Here is a 20,878-nt window from a genome sequence, read left to right as displayed (position 1 = left end):
CTTTGCAATTCAGCTAACCAACCCCATCATCTGATAATTGAGTAAAGGGTCATAGTGGTGCTCTACAACCATGCCAATGTTCCAACACAAAATCAGCTAAATATTGGATAATGTTGCCCCTCGGGCCATCCTCTCATCTCAGCCCACCCACGATATTTCCATGTCAGGGAGCACCAGACACAGAAAACATTTTTTTTGTAGGGAGCGGCGGACACTATAAATGGAGAGACAAAATCTTTAAAAATACCACAAAATTGGGAACCCTTTTATCACCAAAGTTTTATTTGATACCAAAATATATGTTATTAGACATAAATCAGAGATATATAACTCTACAATTATTAGCTATTTGAACATTAATCATTTTAACTGAATCAGGCACATTTTGTGTAATTGTGCATATTTAATTTCTACTTTAATCATAGCATTCCATTAAGAAAAACGATTCTTTATCAACCAAATAAAACCTTCGTTGCAGCACAATTTATAATTTCATAAAGCTGACATTGATGGTAATAAAATCACTGCGTCAAGAATCAGAAGATTTGACGTAAAATACCCATTTTACTGTATCATAAAAAAAAAATTTAAAATGACAAAATCATCTTTCATTAAAAATGTTTACTTTCACGATTTGTCTTCAACCGTGATAAATATTCCTCCATGAAAAACTACTATAGCGATTTGTCATTAAGAAACAATTATTTCCACGACTTGAAGATTACATGGACCACTTGTAATTTCTCCACACGGGTTAAAAGGTATTTAATAACCAAATCTTATTATAATCCTTTGGTCGTCATGTGTACTATGAAATGAGTACATTCATACAAACTTTGCATCAAGGAAATTTTGTTTATGTAATTTAAATATATTTTGAAATGTATATATTTTTTTTCACCCATATGATCAATCAAAGGTGCTCTTGATCAAAAAATGGTATTCTTGGAAAAAAAATCTTGTAAGTTGTTCACTCTTGGAACTAACCATTGGCATCCACAATAGATCCAACAATCAGAACTTAATCACATTTGTGAGGTACTGCCCAGACAATCAAATGCTATACAAAATTTTCAAAAGGTTTTATGAAACTGGCAAGATGTATTGCATTTTTTTTTTTTACACAAGAACCATAATATTTTGTAAGAGACAAAATGCCTTCAAAGCTTCACTGACTCAAAATGTCAACACTAATTTATTCCCTTATGTCTGTAAATTTGGATAGCCATTGTAACCTCTTATAAGCAAAGTTATGGTCTGTTCACTATTAAAATAACGGCCATATGTCCAAGGTTTCTCTTTTGAATCCAATTATACACTGTGAAAGTGTAACTTGCAATTGTAAGTTGCAAACTAGGACCCACCTGTATGACATACAAAGTTTGCACACTAACTAGCCCTGATGAATAATACCCCAGGTAAATTTGGATGCCATAGCAACCAAAATTCAGCACACAAAGGGGAATAGTAACATGTAAATATTGGAAAGGACATTTGCATTTACAAAATTAGCATTCCGTAGGTCCACTTATCTTCACTGAAAAAAATCACTACTTCCTTACATTTCAAAACTAGTTTACGCATAATTTTGAAAGACAGACCTGGCGAAATCTGAAGTTCAAACTTAAAGATACTTGAGAGAAACTAAACTTTATAATCTAAACCTTCCCCTTCAGTTGTTCTATATACTTAACTCAATTTCCTCAATCTGTGAATGACCAAATTCTTACTTGACCGAATGTAGGTCCCTCACAATCTGATACTAAAAATCTTGACAAAAATGGTCAGCTTTAAAATTTATTTCGTTATTCTACTAGTGATATTATTACATCATTACTTAATTGTACATTTCAGTGACGAGAGTACACATAACTTGATAATTTAAGGTTGTTGACCCAATTTTGTTCAGTCTATAAAGAGAATCATTATTTTTAAATAAATATTAATTTTTTTTGATACATGCTAATCTCAGGCAACAAATGGAATAAATCAATCATTAAAATCAAGAGTGTAACTAAATATCAAGTTACATAAAATGCCAGATCATAAATAATGAGTTTTGCACATGACCTGCCAAGCAAAACCAATGAGATGTCCCTCTGTGTTGCTGGGAGACTTTCTATGCTATGACATGCTAAGAACCTGTATAATTACACACCCATTAGAAACAAAGACATAGTTATGTGCAAATGACCTTCAACCACAAGGTCATAGCTTGTCACTCCTTGTAAGTACCTCTCAAAGTGACAGAACACTGATTTCAAAGAGACAGCACTAACGTCAAAGTGACAGAACAGTGAACACAAAAGTTCTTGGCTATTGCATATATAGCGTAAATTTGTTCTATTATCCTTGGGGGGTGTGGGGTTTCTGCGGGGCATGGTAAAGAAACAACACCATGCTTTATATATCACATAACAAATATATTTGTTATCTTCACAAATATATTTGTTGTCTTCACATCTCTATAATTTGGATGGCTGGATTTAAAATTGGAATTTGGTTAAAATGCACTCATGTTAACACTTGCCCTGTGCTAACAAAATGTCTGCTTTCACAGTCCAAGCCGTGTTGACATATGCACTGATGCACAGTCACACGACACATGGTATTGAAATTATAAAAAAACAGTTTCAAACATTTAAAATGACACCGAAGCTCTTACATGTATAACTCTCGGCAAGATATATTTCTAATTAAACTGTTTTCTAATTAAAGTAGCCAAAGAAGAATAGAAAACAAGAATCAAAGAATTGAATATGTTGTGAAAGAATTGAAAAAGATATTCATTTTCCCTGCCACATCACCCCCACCACCACATTCCCCCACTCCCAAAGAAAGAAAGAAGACAAGTTATATCTATAACGTGCGCGTGCCAAATACTGCCAGTAACAATACGGGCCATATTAAACCTTCCTCATCGAAATGCACGAGAAATTATTGCAAGTAATTGAAATAAGGCAAATCAGGGGAAACCCATAAAGAAATAATTGTGTTTCAAAATTCAAACAGTACTGTTCGTAATGGAATACTATACCGTTCCATGCAAGAGAAAAAACAAAGAAAGATGGAGAGAGAGAGAGGGAAAGGAAAAACCTATTGTTATTGTTTTTTTCCGCTGAATCCCTTTGTATTTTTCTGATACCCAGGCGGTATCTGAAAGAGGGCGACAGAGATGTTTTCGTGGTACTGAAAATCTTCAAAGGTTACTTTAGCTGAGATGGTTGGGAAAAGTGGAATATCTGGAAAATAAAAAAAAATAGGGGGTGACTGACTTTACCATAAAATGATACATTTAGAGGACATTGTGTAATTAATGCCACTAGCAAGTGTTAGATTCATGCTCGTGAAAAAGATTCGTCATTTCAAAATGTGCCATATTTTGAGATTTGAAATAACAATAAAAAATGATGGATGTAATACTCTAAAATACTCCAGGAATACAAGCAGGGTTGCCATGGTAATAAAAACCAAATTATGGGGTAGCATACTTTTAAAATACTCCAGGAATACAAGCAGGGTTGCCATGGTAGTAAGAACCAAATTATGGGGTAGCATGGTTTTAAGCTGCTTTAATATGTTGGTCTATAAATATCATGGCTTTTGTAAGGTGTAATGCATGTCTATATATGCAATATGGCTAACGGAAGACATTGTTAATTTCCAAGCAGCTCACTGGAAAGGAGGCTGAGTAAAATGAAAATAAACATTGCTCGTCAGAGTAACAACACATGTCAACATAAACAAACAAACTTATAAATGAAGGCCCGGAAGGCAGTTATTTTAACGACACTAAGCTAAGCGAATATCAATGTAGGAGGAACTAAATGGGTTGTAACTTACCATTCATGTCGGGAGGCTTTTCCTAGTTTACACTTTCAGCTCATTGTGTAATTTTTTTAAAACAATTTGGAAGACCATTTCAGATGGGAGAAACGTGGATTTCTCTTCACTGAATAAAAAATCCACTTTACTTTTGGCTGGCCAGGGACCAACCCAACCAACCTGCACCAGATTCTTACAGAATGAAAAGGACCAACAGAGTCTACCAATATCCCGAGTGGGATAAATCGGGTCACTACACTCCTGCATCATACTGTGTACTGCTAATGGTGAGAAAAGTAATTTCACATCTTCAGGAGAATTATCAAAATCAATCTAGTTATGACCTGCTTTAAAAAATGTAAATAAATAGTTAGATAAACACAAATTCCTCACCTAATTTAACTGGGAATCCAGGAGGGAGTTTCAGTTCTATAAAGTCCCTGAGTTTGCTGATGTGACGGACTGGAGCGAAAAGTTCCAGGATGGTGAGAAGATCTTCAATCTCCATCGGAAAGTCTTCGCACTAAAAAAAATAAAAATTAAGCGATTTCAAGCCTTGGACCTAACAACATCGACATTTTGCACTATTCATCCACGAAAACTAAAAAAAGATTAACCATTTTCGTAGAAAAATACATCATTTTCACCAAATAACTGTGATACTACTAATTTAGTAATTGATTGTATAGCATTGTTGTATCACAGAATACAAAATTAGACAGTTGATGAACTAGAATTTTGATTGCTATTTGGTTGTACCTAGAACACACAGAGCCCCTTTGATCCTCGATGATCCTTGAGGTAGAGTCACATCAATTCTTAAGGGAGTGATCCACTGGCAACAACAAGGGCTTGTGGGACTGGGACAAGAAGTACCAAGGAATTATTATATCAACCAAAAATTAAATCAAAAATAGTTTTATTCATCATTTTTCTTCAGTTTAGCATCTTCCAAGGAATCGCAGAGAGAGGTTGGAAGATTTCTTCCGTGTCAATGAAATGAGTTTGTCGGAGTAAGCGTTCCACTTCTCCCTACATCCGTTCTAACATTTTGTTCCCAAATCGTACACTATTTTGACAATTTTTATCTAACTTCTTATAACACAAAAAGACTTACCATTCCAACCACTGCTTTGTAGACCTTTTTGGTTTCTTTGGAAACGATTGGTCGCCCTAGACATGGATGTCTGCAATGGGAATAAAATTTTTGTCATAATGTTGTCATAATGTTGTCATAATTTTACATAATAGCTATCAATACTGGCATCAAAACACAAAAAAATATTGAGTCAAAGAGGTTTCTAAAGTGCTGGGATATATCATCCATCCAGTATCATAACGTTGAGGTCTGGAAAAAATGTTTTTCGAAAAGGCGCAGAAACTAATAACACGTAGAAAGTATTTTGATAATGCATGAATTCGACCTGCGGAAGAAGCACATAAGTGGTATTTCAGGTTATATACTTACTTGCCAGGCTCTGCATTAATGTATTCTTCCCATGTGACCGATGTCTTCTCTGGAGGTGCTAATGATTTCTTCTGTATTGTCTGTTTGAAACGATAGTTACATATATACATGGAATTAGCAAAAATGCAATAAATGAAGGATATCACAACATATAAAGGCTCTAAATAATGAAGACAATTTGAGGCTGAGTGGAGAAAAAGAGCTTTCATGGATTCAGGATTACCAATGTTAGACATAATTTTACAAAGTTGGAAGATGGCTTGTCAAATATCAGTGGTTGTTAATGTTATATTCAGTCTGTAAAAAAAAAACCTTCATATTTGAAGTAACTGGTTTCTTGAGAAATGTTCTAGGATTAAAAACAATTACAATCTCCACAAATCATATCATAGCTGGCAAAAGCAACATTCATAATAGGTTGATAATATTCATAACATATCCTTCACCAGAAAACCAGCTGGCTTAGATACAGTACTTTCTTGCACTGTTCACAAAAGAATATTTGTAACCAAAAATTCCCAATTTGTAACCAATGTTTACTTCAAGTAATTGGTAAAGTACATGCACCAATGTGGTATTCCCTCTCCCCCAACATTCAGTTATACATTTTACAATTTACTTTTGCAGTTAACCTATTTTCAAGGTGTCTGTGCTTTGACCTCGGTTGACATCAAATGACCTTCACAGGAAACAATACTACAGTTCTTCCATCAATATCACCACAAGGTGACATTGCAAATGCCTCACCTCCTGAAAACTTCCTTCTAAACAGGTTCAACCAGTTCCGCCTAATCATCATAATCATCTCTGCACCACCATCTCCATCACCGACACCAAAATCGACACCATCAATACTGCCATCATCAACACCACTTCCAACCCGATCATGATTCCCATCAACAATATGACAATACTGTGACCTTGCCAATGCTGCACCCTATTAAAATTTCATAACAAAGTTCCAGCAGCTCCACCATCCCCATTATCATCACGTCATCACCACCACCATAACCAATACCAAAATCTTCACCACCATCATCCACACCACTTCCATCCCGATCATCATTCCCATCATCAATATGACAATACCGTGACCTTGCCAATGCCTCACCTCATTTAAACTTTCTTCTAACATGGTTCCTTTACTGATGCTCTCTAGCACTGCTTTATTTTTAGCGATGTCTTCTTCTGATAAATGTTCCCTCCTGCAACAGAATCGGACAAACATCACAAATTTAAACTGGGTTATTCGTTTGTGAATGAAAGTAATCACTTCTATGAAGAATCCTGACAACTTACAAGGTACTTAGCTGTGGTAACATATTTACCAGTCGTGATATGAGTTACTGGTGACCACTGTGGGCCCACACTGCTGAAAGTAGCTGTATGTTAGGCTATATCACACAGTTGGCCCAACTGTCATAACTTTCCACTGTTTGACTTTCATATTATCATCATTATATAACATATTTACATTATGTAACATATTCCCAATTTACCACAATGAAAGGACAAAAATCTTCATATTTAACACTCTTTGAAACTACTATGCCCCTTTATAATATTTCTTAATGAACATTTAACTTTTCCTCAATTAATATGACATTCTGTAAATATGACATTTGTACATTATGTAACATATTCCCAATTGACCACAATGAAAGGACAAAAATCTTCATATTTCACAATCAGTTAAACTACCTTGCTCCATATAATATTTCTTAATGAACATGTAACTATTCTCAATTAATATGACGATCATGCACTACATTTAACATGACATGTATTCAACTTTCTGCAGCCTACCTCAGTGCAAAGTACACTTAACTATGAAGGTGTAAGAAAAAAGCCTGCATATAATGGAATGTTTCTTAATACAGCGGTTCGCAAACATTTAGGTTCCAAGACTTAAGGATCTTCTATGAGGACTGAGCCATCACCCACCAGACCCCATCAATGCTCAGACTGCATGAAAGCTCGCTTGAAATATTGATATTACAAAAATACATTATTGTATCAACGTAGGGTGGCAAGCCCTGAAACTATAGATAAATTTTCCAACTCTGAAAGAAAAGTTTTTGTGACCAACAAACTTCTGGGGTCAGTTCCCATTGTTTACAGACCATGGTCCTTATATGTATACCCCCCCCCCCCAATTGTAAGGACAAATATTTTGAAGTTTATTCAATCGTGGAAGTAGTTGAAGATTCTCTTTTCAATTTATGACATTCTGTCATACACTATGGCAATGATCCACTGTAACTTTCTTATTAACCATGATTTGTAGTTTACGACAATGTCTCCTATTACCCGAGGACAAAAATGTCAGAATGCTCAACAATTTTTAACATTCTCAAGATATCTGTCAATTTTATGACTTACATGCAATGTAAAGAGCTCTTTTTATTTAGTTAGTTTTTAAATTTTATGGACATCTTGATTATGTTCCCATTAGCACTCCCCTTTAAGGGGAGGCTCAATATCGTGACAGACACTTTTAGTGACTTCCTGTTTAGTCTCCAAGATATTGTTCATTTGAAATATTGTTCTTTTAACAAACAGCAAGGTGAAAATTGCCGTTCAAAAAGGTTAACAAATTATAACTAGACATGAGTGGATTCATCATCATTATATGATATATTTTGTTTTCCTCTTGCTCCCTAATTAAGTGCTACGGTGTTATCAAAACTTGACAACGGCACAAAGATGTATCTTCCATCGCTTTGAGTTAAAATCATCGAAGAATATGGTAAAAAAAAAATGAGGTAAAAATGGACATTTTTGTGCAATTCAAATTGACATATTTCTCAGAGGTAATAGAATCTGTGAATGCACATCTACTTAAAGGTAAGTGTAAAAGTCTGTAACTTGCGTAGACTACTGTACAACTCACTTGCTCGTGAATCTAAGCTTCTTCGTGAGGGAAGGTTTTTAATATTCAGCCTCTAAATTGAACTTATTTCAGAAAGGAGAAATGGGAGAAAAGGTACGCCCCAGCCAAAATTCGTGCTTAAAAGACCCTTTTTCGTAACCGAGAGAATTGTTCGGTAACCAACCTTTTTCTTGATTCTATTGTCACGCCTGATACTTCGTAGAATTCGGCCTGGAAGCTCCCCACGGTCTCCCGTCGGTCTTCTCGGAAGATCCAGCCGGTCTGGGCCCGGGAGAATTCTATGCCTGTGGTGGGCAGGGTGGCCGTCATGATGTCACTGCTCATCAACAGATCCACCTCTTCTTCAATTTCTGAATCTGTCCCCTAAAAGACGATCATAAAGAAAGAAAACTGATAATGGGTGATAAAGAGGCCAACCAGATTGAATGAAATATGAATATGCATAAGTTATGTTTATCACCCTCTTCCACCCTTTCATCCCTACCCCAAAGCAAATCAAGTAACATACACAAAGGACAGATTCTGATAAGGACCAAACAAAGATCGGTTTGAAGGAGCAAACAATCTAAATCCTTCTGATACGATCAAGAAATAATGACAATAATTTACTATGACGATCGATGATGATGGTGATGACCATGATGATGACGATGGTGATGACGACGACATGAAATGGGTATCGGTCATGGTGGCACACTTACCACCTTGTTTGTCATTGGGACGTCAAAAGTACCTTTCACTGCAATACACATGAAGTATTAGAATTAACTGAGGAATCTACTCTACGACTTGTATCAAAAGAAAGGTTCTTGCACAAACTTTTCACCAATCACACCAATCATTCATTATTTGTCAAAAAAATGCAAATTATGTAAAGGTAAAGAATTAGCTGCCATCATTCCACTAAAAAGGGTAACTGGTGGCACTTTATCTGGCAAACGTTGCTACAACTTCGTTTTCTGTTAAGCTTAAGACTCTTCTATAGAAAATAACCAAATTTGCGGTGAATATGTGAGACTTGTACCTCGTATTTCATCCTCTGGTACGCCATATTTTCGTTGTCCAGCACCAGGAAGGAGTTTTCTGCGAGTAAGTCTCCATCGTAGATGATGGATATATTTCCTCTCTGCCATTTTAGGTCGCTGAATTCTATTAACGTCGTGTCCACCCTTATCGAGCTTCCCTTCTTGTAGATGTGACAGACATCAGATGGTAAGACTCTAGATAAAAGTGGCACTGTGGGTTCAAAATAAAAAAAATTATGTCAGGAAAGCTTTAACAAATCACCAGTTGAGGCAATAATGACCTGTTCATTGGCCGAATGACTTAGCAAGATCCAGCCCCTTCCCTTCCCACCCCAATCCCAACCCCCCCCCATCCCCAGCTTTAACAAATCATCACTTGAAACAAAACTGACCGGTTAATTAGGAGAATGACTTAGCAAAATCCAGCCCCTTCCCCTTTCACCCCAATCCCAACCCCCCCCTCCCCAGCTTTCACAAATCATCACTTGAAGCAAAATGACCTGTTAACTAGCAGAACGAATTAGCAAGATCCAGCCCCTTCACCTTTCACCAACCCCCCCCCCCTCCCCAGCTTTAACAAACCGTCACTTGAGGCAAAATGACCTGTTAATTAGCAGAATGACTTAGCAAGATCCAGCCCCATTCCCTTTAAGTGAGGAAGGAAGTCAAATCCACATGTATCAAACAGTACTGTTCACAATTTCAAAGTGCAAGTGAAAGAGACTAAATGCTAATAACTACGTCCTGCCACATTTATTTTGTGTAACAGTATTTCCCATTAATTGTTCTTTTTTATGACAAACAGCAGTTGATTACTTTGACTGTCGTGCATTTTGTTCAGGAATGAAGTATTCCAAGGGTAACTTTGCTTTAATAGGTGCTATATCCGCATCACATTACCGTTATAAGGTTCAATAACGCTCGTATCGTAATCTTGAATCATTACAAGACAAAATCTGAGCTGAGAAGGGGAAACTTAACAAGCTCAACTTTGTGCTCATCATTTATAAACAAGAGGAAAACCTGCCAAGTCAGTGGAGAACACTTTCATAAATTTATAGATTGATAGATCCTTTTTATCTTTTTCTTTTGACATACCCCAACTCTGAAAGTCCCATCTGATAATCATAGAGAAATCTCTCAGTTTCTTTAAAGCCTCTACCAGCATCGGCCTTCTTTCGTTCATGGATTCTCGAGACTGGATCTTCAGTTTCTTGAGGAGGTGGCTGACTGTACACAGAGAGGAACCAATAGGATTTATTGAACAACTGATAAACAACGATAAACTTGATAACAAAGGTGTGCCCTGGTAGATGAGAGTGCACCACTAGAGAGGAGATGCAAGTGAGGAGTAATGTCGACACACTGTTGAAAATATGACTTCCAATGAGAATGAAAAATGAATAAAAAATTGACAAATAATATGGAGTAATGTGTGTCTGTGGCAGGAGGGAGAAGGGAGTTAACAATTTCACACAATTGGTAATAATCAACTGTCACATTTCAGTAGCTGCAAAGATGTACAGTAATAATAATAATGATAATAACAGTAGGCAGTAGTTTTCATTATGAATAGGAAAAAACCTTCCACTAGGTCTTTACACCAATTGTTTTTGTTTTTTTCTAACGATGAACACAAAAAAGGTTTTATTTTACCAAATTAAGACTATGTAGTACATTCTGGAGGCCATCATGAAGTTCACATTCAGTTGAAAAGTATTCTAGTTAAAAAAATGATCTTACAAGTTGAAACCTAACATACGGATGTGCCATAAAATTACATGAAAAGGGACTTTTAACGTAACAAGATATCCATTCAATCAATTTCATACATTGCATGGATCGTACATGTGGTTGACTCATATTACGATTATGGGAATTAATCTCCTTTCCCCCTAAGTAAAGTCACATGCTAATTAATCCACATGGGCTCAATTTCTAAAAAAATGCCAGATGGCAATGCCATCAGCCATTGAAATAACATTTTAATATGGTAAACTACAGTATTATGACATGAATTCAATACGCATGTACTCTCTGTGAAAGGTTTCACAAGAAATGTAATTTCATGAGACACGCCTTTGACAGCCTTCGAATAACATTTCAATATGGTAACTGTTGTAACTGTCTGTGAAAGGTCTCGCAGAAAACTGAATTTTTCATGAGACATATCTTTGACTGTGACAGCTCTACAGTCATAGGAGCCTAATTTGATTTGGGGGGGCTGTAACGACTTGCCTGAAAAATATAACCAAAATTTTTCGCGCGCTCTGTGCGCATTCAACATGTTAATGTGCATATCATACAAGCATTCATCGGTTATTACATCACATGCCAATAACGTACAATCAGTTTCTCTGTTATAACTCTTCCATATCAATTGGTTAGAATTATTGGGGAAGTCGTTACAATAATGATGATGATAATAATATCAGTTTCACCATTGAAAAACACATTGCAAATTATTTTTCTTTCAGCAGGTGCCCGACAAATTCTCAGCATGTTGCCCGAATTTTCACAAAAATGTTTGGTTGGGGGGGCCTGCAGCTCCCCCCCAGACCCTCCCCCGCCTCCTACGCCTTTGTCTACAGTAGTTTCTACCACATTTTGGACCACATCGACAAATAATACCATAATGGTATATAATGACAGGAAAATGAATGCAGCGATTGTACGAGGGTACTGTACGTTAATGAGAGACAGGAATTAATACTCACTTATGAGACGATCTCCGTAACTGACAGCTTCTGCCAAGGCTGTCCACCCTTGAAGATTCCTGGCTTTGACTGGGGCACCATGGGCAAGTAATAAATGTAAACATTCTGCGAAGGAATTTACAGCAAAATAAAAACAACAAAGAAAAGAAAATGTATTATAATTTATCTCAGTCAATAGCTCACAGAAATGATATAAATGATCCATGATATTGGGAAGAAAAAAACGATTTCTGGTTTCGTTTTATAACAGAGAATAAAGTGAGATGCAAAACATTATTTAAAGATATATACTGTTTATCCTCTCTCTTCTGGCACACCACAAGCTAATAAATAGCTTCAAAGGTGATCAATCACCAGCACATCCCCCCCCCCCCCACCGAAAGAAATGGCTTCCATAGGTGATCACCACCAACTAATTGGTATTTTGATGCCATACAGTACCATACTGTTGTTATACATATCAACATACTGTAAGATTGCCGTTTAAATAACCTTATGAATATGCATTAAGCAGATTGCCATTCTTAACTTTGCTTTTGTTGATTTCTAGATGAGAAATGGTGCATTCTGAAGTGTAATTAGGATAAAAAGTAGACCTATATATAGGTCTGCACAAGGTTGTGCAGAAAAATTATTTTACTCTTTTTGCACTTGATTGAAAGGGCAATTACACCTCCCCCCCCACCCACCCCTCCCTACAATACTGTTGTACTACATATCAACCTACTGTAAGATTGCCATTTATAACCTTATGATTATGCATTAAGCAGATTGCCATTCTTAACTTTGCTACACCCCCTACAACCCCCATCCACGCCTATATACTAAACCAAAATTTGTAGATTTTTATCATATTACGATACAACCACATTGAAGGCTAGCATGCAAATCAGACCTGAGATCAATTAAAATCAATCTATCCTAATACGTCAATATTTCTATTCTAACACAGAGATTTGGCCATAACGCAAATACTATTTAAGCCAACCTAGCAAGTCTACACATGTACATGTTTCACTGATGGGATGATAATGCACACACTCAGACACACACTCATCTCAATTGTCAAATTTACATTAATAACATGCATTTTGAGGATGATGCTGAATTGAAAATATATTTATTTACTATTTAAACAGGCAATGATGTGAACATAATGACAAAACCAGCAACTAATTTGACAAACAAGATGAGCGCATGGTCGTCCCACAGACTTTTATTAATATCTAGCAAATAGGTCATCTCATTGCCATCAGTCATAACTGTTAGCATGTTAAAATTACTATCGACTTTTCCATTTAATAAGCACTTTTTGCTGTAAAAGTTGAATTTTTTTTTTCTTCAAATTATTTGTACCAGGCATTGATGAGAGTGCAAGTTTTTTTTTCCAATGATTAAAATGTCTTAAGACTGAAGGAGGAAAAATTCAACTAAGTTTGGTGGTAAATTAGTGTAAGCGAACAGTGAACTGAAGGGATGGATTGGTTAATCTTGACTCATCCAGCAGGGTGAGGAGTAATAATTCTAAGGATGATCTCAAAATATAGGCAGTTCTAATGAGAAATATTTGAAACACCCGGAATCTGATGATAACAGATATCACAGTGGCAACAAAATGGATAAAGGTAAATGGACAAAGACAACAAGGACAAAGATAAATGATATCTGATATATGAACAAAACTGTTTCGGGTATAGCAGGAGAGGGGAGGGGAGGGACCAAGGCACATTATTCATTACAATTCACTTATTCATTCCAATTAACATATATAAAGCACTGCTTAATTAACACAAATAAACATAGAACAAAATGTCTGGGGCCAAGTGTGCATGTCATTATACTTGAATTCCATGGTGGGCAGATGAATGGAGGGGGGGGGCTGAAGGACTTGAACACTGTCATGCATTTTTCGCTGTCCCCCATTCTCCCATCCCCTACTTCCCTCCCTCCCCCACTGCAGTACTAGCTGGTAGAGATCACAGGAGATGGTTGATGTTCAATTAAGCTTCGAGCAAACAATCCCAAACTACCAGCAAAAACAATGATTACAACACGCACAAATGTGATGTGAATTTGAGAAGGTCCCGAGGTCAATCAAAAGTGTCAACACAATGCATGATGGAAACCAAAGGAACCGAACAATAGGCTATCGATATTCAATAGACAATAGACTGTACTACAACTAAAGCTGTTAAGCCTGAATAATTGCAAAATAGATATCAAACATCAAGGCAGATTAAATTCACCTTTATGGCCAGTCATAACTGCTAAGTGTAAGGCTGTATTTCCTGCAGGGAAAGAAAAAAAAAACATATCAAATTGACGGAGGAAAAGTGAAACATTACAAAGTATACAAAAGACCTAAACTGACTATGTGAACTTGTAAGCGTTATTATGACATATGTTGTATTCTGTTGTTTTAAGACAGAAACATCTGGACTGTAACGATTATATCTGCATAATTATACGGACGCAAGTGTGTGATTTCACAGATAATAATAATAACAGATTGTTATTAGCAGGATGCAGAACATTGTTTGCTTTTTACTGTAACTTTCAGTCAATTATTGATTCTGATGTTGAAGGTTAACCGAGGTATCTGATGATTTCAAAAGGAACACTTGCATCTTGGCTTTCTAGTATTTATGGCGTAAAACGTTACCAGTCGACTCCATAATAGAGTAGCACAGCTCCGGTGAAATTATGAAATATAAAATGAGGATCCTGGTTTATATTTAAGTAAGAGTGTGAGGCACTGCAGATATTCAGAGGTGATGTCAACAGACAGTGTATAGTGTAGTAGGATGCTATGGTGTATATACTTCGGTTTAATACAATTGGTTCAAAATGGCAAATGATGAAAAAAGACCTCTCCAGATTGGGAAATTGAATCTGGCATGACACACACACTGTACTGTACAGCATTTAACTGCCTGTGTAAGAGAATAAATCTCAAATTGAAAGATATAATTCAAGATCAGGGGAAATATAATTTATATTCCCCAAAAATGATATGCAAAAAATGTCCTAACTGGTACATGTGTGCACACAGTGCTTAACCATAGTATTTGATGTGAGAAAAAGTTGAGATTCAAAACTGCTACACAAACTATGTTTCTAGTGTCTCTTTTATGGTCTCTGCTTACATGGTGTACACAAGAATGGTATTGGTGGTCACACCTATAGATTGAAGTACTGACCTTGACACTCAGAAGTAAACTTTCTTTAACTGTTTGTACTTCCTTGATTCTTTCCTCCTCCCCTCCCCTCCCCCAACCCACCTTTTGACTCGCTTTCTTCAAAATAAATGATTTCTACGTTTTCGACTAGCTACAGTACGTCCCCCTTATTAATCTCTTCAATACTATTTTGTATAGTGCAGAATATTTTTGTTTCTAATATTAAGAGTTCTAACTTACAGTACGTACGGTACAGGTAAGCTTCTTTCTGGAAATTTCTCAGCAATTAACACAAATACACATGTATGTAAAATGAACTAATTTTACATGCACTAGAGAACAGTGGATCTGTGACTTACAGTTATCATCCGTAAATTCATCACATTGGTACAGAAGTTATGTTTTCTTTTCATGCTGCATGGCAGATCTATATCTCATTAGATTTATTGCCACTGTAGGCAACTCATGTTTTTCTGATTTTCCATGAATTGAAAGTAATGTGCATGTACAGTACCGTCGAGTAAATCTGTGTCACACGCAAGTCGTTATGGGTGTTTCGGAATTTGTTTAATTACTACTTAAGACTTAATTAATGATTGTTTGTATGAAACTGTGCAAATGTTTTAGTTTATGTTACAAAATAAAGAGAATACCAATTTATTTACAGCTTAGCTCAGTTTACTAGTTGACAGCTTTAAAGGGTGTGGAGACTCACGCAAAATGAAACGTCTGATGCCAATATTCTGACCTAGTTTCGAATGAGGTGTAACAGAAGTGTTAGACACCACCATCAATCCCAGAAAATACACACACAGTTTGCATTTTACCGTCGGTAATTAGACACTAGTGTACAGTCAGTACATACCGTACTGCTGCGGTCAATACCCTAAGCACAGTGTACAAACGATACAGCGATGGACATCTCAGGTCCAGCTAAAGATAACAAGGTATCACGTTTCATTACTGACCTGCATTATGTAGCGACAAGCAGAAAACTTCACTTGCAAGCAACAGAAAGTTAACTTTTTCAGAGCGCGGCATGCGGTTTGGGGCCAGTCTAACATTTGCTGAATAACAATATCATCTGTAAGAATGTAATATATCACATGTGAGGCAAACTATTAACCAAATTATGCATCAAAATAAATAAACAATAATACATATATATGACATGATAACAGAATTATCTTTCACCTTTATATTTTCTATACACTGGCTGGTTATATACAGTATATATTATATATATATATAGCTTACAGCTCAGTAATCCTGATTTCCTGGAAACAGTTTTATCAATTGATGTTTACCAGTATCATGTACAGAAACAGTAGCCTGCATATGTAATTTTATTCTTTTTCTTATTTTTTCGTCATAAACATAAAAAATTTGCAATATTTATGATCTTTTATATATATTTGTTTGGTCCAAATACAATATATGCACAGTATTGCTATTTGCTGAACCTGAAGAAATTTGCCAGACAAATTTGCAATGTTTACTGTTTGGTCATTTATTATTTGTATGCTACAAATATATGAAAATTGCTATTTAACAGTTCGCATGGCCGGCACTGTAAATTATATAGTACTACAGGTACTGGGGTGAAACAGAATATAGAGCAAAATTTGCATATAGTTTGACAATACAACTGCTTAGAGAACTGCTTTCATTACAGGAGTACAAGCACTACACCAATTCTGTCTAGAGATACTAAATGAGTTTTTACTGGATGGGGGGGGGGGGGCAGTGGGAGGTGTGGGTGTTCTTAGTTTACTTTCTTTGTAATGCAATGCATACAGAGTGTCAATTGCCTTTCTTTATAAGTACTGTCCATTATATGAATGTGAATATCAAACACCAGGTACAGTATATAGATCTCAAGTTAATGTAACGAATGGCTTTACTTCACTGTATCCCCAAGACTATAGCCAGCCCCAGTGTTAACAACCCTATTTCTTCTCTCCTCCTTAGAACTGAAGGTTTACAACTATAATTCCAAGAGAGAAAACAAACTGTTGTTCCTCTCATCATTCTTGCCTATCACGTTACCTCTCCTTTGTTGAGTCTACTGTATTTACGCTCTACTAATTGCTACGAAAACATATTCTTGCAACTGATCAACAAGCTCCAGAGATACTCTATTATACCATGGAGGTCTGTTTTTACCTCTATGATTATACCGATACTTCTTATTCCAGGAATAGCTGCACTTTATACAAGGTTTACCATGGAGATACCACGGATAATCTAGGCCTGGTAGAGTGGGGAATGCAGTCTTTATGAGGAGGCCTGTAGCCTGTAGATTAAGGAGGAGTGATGTAAATTGTATACATTATTAGAAGAACAAAAAAATATATATGTTGCTAAAACCTCATGAGAAGTGCAGGAATAGTACCAAATACATCTAACTACTTAGGAAAAATTAGGCATGCATGCCACAGATAATGAGCCTAAGTTACAGTACTGTATATTATATGCAGAGCAACAACTACACATTTAGTATGTACACTGTATAAACAACTTTTTTGTAGATCAATAATCTCCAAATTAAATATCTGAACTATATAATATCCATATTCACCTGAGCTACTAGCAGATTGCATACAGAAGGCATTGACTTGCACTACTGTACGGTACTGTATAGGTTTAATCGTTCAATCACATAGTAAGAATTTATACAGAAATTGAGGTACTGTACTACTGACTACTGTCATCTACAGTACGTACTATCATGATGGTAGTCTGTTTACATACTTTCCTACCATCTGAGTTAGATGGAAGCAAGTTCTACACACAGCATGACAGCTGTTGACAACGTACACTACAGTAGGCCTACATGGATGGTATTGGCACATACAGTACGTTTATCATACAACTGTTTTCTATCTTTATCCTACATTTTAGTTTGTGGCCTACTACAGAAAAGAAAGGTTCTCAAAACCCTTCTGATGTGGCCTGTAGAAATGTACTATTCAAAACCTTATTCATGTTAATTTTGAACAGAGCCTAACAGTACAATAAATATATAAATAATAGCCAATTGATGTCTTCATCCAATCCCTACAGTCAATCAACTGAAACAATGAATTTCATTGAATTATGTGCAAAGAAAATCACAAAAAGTTATCTAGATCAGAAGTTATATGTACAGTACATACTGTAGGAACAGGCTGTAGTCCAAATGCCATATTTACACAGACAGTATGTTGGAAAAACTATGTACCACCTTTCTCAAGTAGGGCTTATTGTACTGCAAGTGAAGTACTGAACAAACTCCCAATTTCATGATGTCCTTGACTCCTTATACTTTATACTATGATATTTTAACCAACACATCGTAGGGTTGAAAACTCCATAGGCCACAGAACCTTTCTTCTATGGGTTGCACCCTGCCCATCTGTGGTCTGCACTCACCTCTTTCATTGCTGACAGGTGGTAATATTTCAATCTCATAATCTGTATCATTCATAATGTCAAACATCGAGGGCCTACTGTAATTCTTCCCCAGGCTGGATATTTACAGTACTTTCTTTTGCAAACAATGGGAAAATTATTAACAAAATCAAACAAATAACTGCCAAGCAATTTTCTGTCACCTATTCACCTATTGTACTGTATACTGATTCTAGATCTCTAGCCTTCAAGGAGGGTTTGACATACAATGACCTTAAGTTAACATACTGGAAATTGCCTAAAATCTCCTGGTAAATTGCCAAAATTTGACTTACATGGGCCATAAAATTCAAAGACTATCTGAATGTATCAGACAACAGTACCTGTACATAATCAAAGGCACCTGCACATTATAATGTGCATGTTCTCTACTTTACAGTAAACTATTCATGATTACACAACAACCACTCCAACCTATTTTTAAGCCAAAATATGTGACCAAAATTCTGTCGCTAAATTCTATGGTTAGTCTCAGCAGTTGCAGACCACATGTACAGAACTCCAGTACAAAGGCCCTCATTGGTTAGAGGCTCAAATGAAGCTACAATAGGCTATTGTGGCCTGGTAGTTTCTTTCTTTCACAGAGGTCAAGATAGCTGGATGGTTAGGAGCCTCTTTATAAAGCAAACTGCGGTTAATTTCACACCAGTTTTTTTTTTATAGTAGATGTCAAAATGCACTGAGTACAAGCATGGAGCTATAATCTGTTTATAGCTCCATGGTACAAGTACACAAATTTATCCAAAAGGGGTGAATAGCACTTGTAACAGGTCTTTATCTATTGTACAGTACAGACTCACTACAAATCTACAGTACAGTATCTAAGTTTAACAGTTTCAATGGAAGGTACTTAAATCGTTTGAGGCAACCAATAAATATGAGAGAGCTTTCGTAATGAGACACACAGAGATACTGTACATACACTGTTACATACATACATGTATAAAATACCCATAAATTTTCCACAAAAAAAAAACACACACAACCTTTTCAGAACTTCTTTCACAGTTTTAGAATTATTTTCATGGTTTGTTTTAATTTCATATTGACATAAATTAAGCAGCAAGGCAGTCTTCACTGAAGTTTGGTGCTATGCATCAAGCGATGCTTCTTACTTTTAAGTTAAAAATATTAAACGAAACAGGACAGAGTTCAATCTTGTTCTTCATGTCTTTGCGTTTTAACTGCAGATGTGTAACTACTGTACCCAGCTCGAATTTAGTTGGAAACGGAACAAGCTTTTAAAGTGCATGTATATTGACTAATGACTAGCATATAAGAATGGTGTACATTAATGAAGTGTGTGTGCAGCTTAGTACATATTCTGTCGACGGCACTCCCACGCATGAAATAAGAATAAAAACTTGCACTTTTTTATGAGCATCTGAAACCCTGATGGAAAGAGATTTTAACACGAATCATACATCATACATGTATATAGAGATCTGATAATTCAATTACATGCTTATGAAGGTCAGTTGCCAATCAGCCAACCATATTATTTAACTATGATGGTCTTTGAATCATGCATCTACTGCAACTGTATCATTCCTTTCCATTTCTTTTGTTATTATTTTTCAGAGCAATTAACCTGGTGCTCAAAGCGAAAAATCATGCATCCCATTGAGGGTGGGAGGAGGGGATTTGAAGTCTGAAAGTGGGGGACAAATGTGGGAGAGGGGTCTAAGGGGAGGGGGTGAGAAATGTTTGGATATTATAAAGCCCCGTGATGTAATATGGTGCAATATTTATAGGTTATTTTCCCACTACTCCTTTCTGCTATCTGCATAAAAGTGTTGCCAGATTTATTATGCGACATGAAAAAATAACAAATGACGGTGCCCGTTGATATTGCTCACAGGTTGCGAACCGACTAACAACTTTCTCCATGTCTATTTCAGTGTTTCTCTCAATGTTTATGCAATTTATGAACTCAACCAAAAACAACTTCTCTCAATGTGATTAATTCAAGAAACGATTGAGTGGTATTTAACTGAGCTACTGAGAATGTGAGTGAGGATATGAAAAGGTCTGTGTGATCTAATGGAACTTGGAAGTGACTAATCAACAGGTGACCAAGACTCCATCACTGAGAGAGATGTATGAGTCATCAGTATTTAGCAACAATTCTGGAGGAAGGTTCACATGTGTCATGTGTGGCATGTTGCTTAAAGGGCACTGTTGCATTGGTCTAGTACTAGTAGTACAGTAACATTTTTGCAGAGTTGTCAATATTACTGTGGCATAACCAACCAAATTACCCACCGAATCGGATAAAAAAATGCCAACTCGAGGTCTGGGAAAAAGTGAGGCGGGTA

At 36.2% G+C, this 20,878-nt stretch overlaps 1 protein-coding gene across 2 annotated transcripts in view; it reads right to left on the bottom strand.

Moving 5' to 3' along the window:
- Nucleotides 1-261: 261 nt before the first annotated feature.
- Nucleotides 262-20,878, bottom strand: part of LOC139983457 (ankyrin repeat domain-containing protein 13C-B-like) — a 30,611-nt gene continuing 9,994 nt past the window's right edge. For both annotated transcript variants that reach the window (XM_071997012.1, XM_071997021.1), the window contains exons 3-12: nucleotides 14,175-14,216; nucleotides 11,929-12,033; nucleotides 10,310-10,441; nucleotides 9,211-9,422; nucleotides 8,350-8,549; nucleotides 6,405-6,498; nucleotides 5,294-5,373; nucleotides 4,943-5,012; nucleotides 4,219-4,348; nucleotides 262-3,242 (exon numbers count right to left, since the gene is read on the bottom strand). In XM_071997012.1, the coding sequence (XP_071853113.1) occupies nucleotides 3,103-3,242; nucleotides 4,219-4,348; nucleotides 4,943-5,012; nucleotides 5,294-5,373; nucleotides 6,405-6,498; nucleotides 8,350-8,549; nucleotides 9,211-9,422; nucleotides 10,310-10,441; nucleotides 11,929-12,033; nucleotides 14,175-14,216 (1,205 nt within the window). In that variant the 3' untranslated portion in view covers nucleotides 262-3,102. The remainder of the gene's footprint in view (nucleotides 3,243-4,218; nucleotides 4,349-4,942; nucleotides 5,013-5,293; nucleotides 5,374-6,404; nucleotides 6,499-8,349; nucleotides 8,550-9,210; nucleotides 9,423-10,309; nucleotides 10,442-11,928; nucleotides 12,034-14,174; nucleotides 14,217-20,878) is intronic.

The sequence above is a fragment of the Apostichopus japonicus genome, chromosome 2 (genome assembly GCF_037975245.1).
Source record: "Apostichopus japonicus isolate 1M-3 chromosome 2, ASM3797524v1, whole genome shotgun sequence".
Taxonomy (NCBI): Eukaryota; Metazoa; Echinodermata; class Holothuroidea; order Aspidochirotida; family Stichopodidae; genus Apostichopus; species Apostichopus japonicus.
The sequence above is the reverse complement of the archived record's forward strand: the minus strand, read 5'-3'. Positions and strand labels throughout refer to the sequence as shown.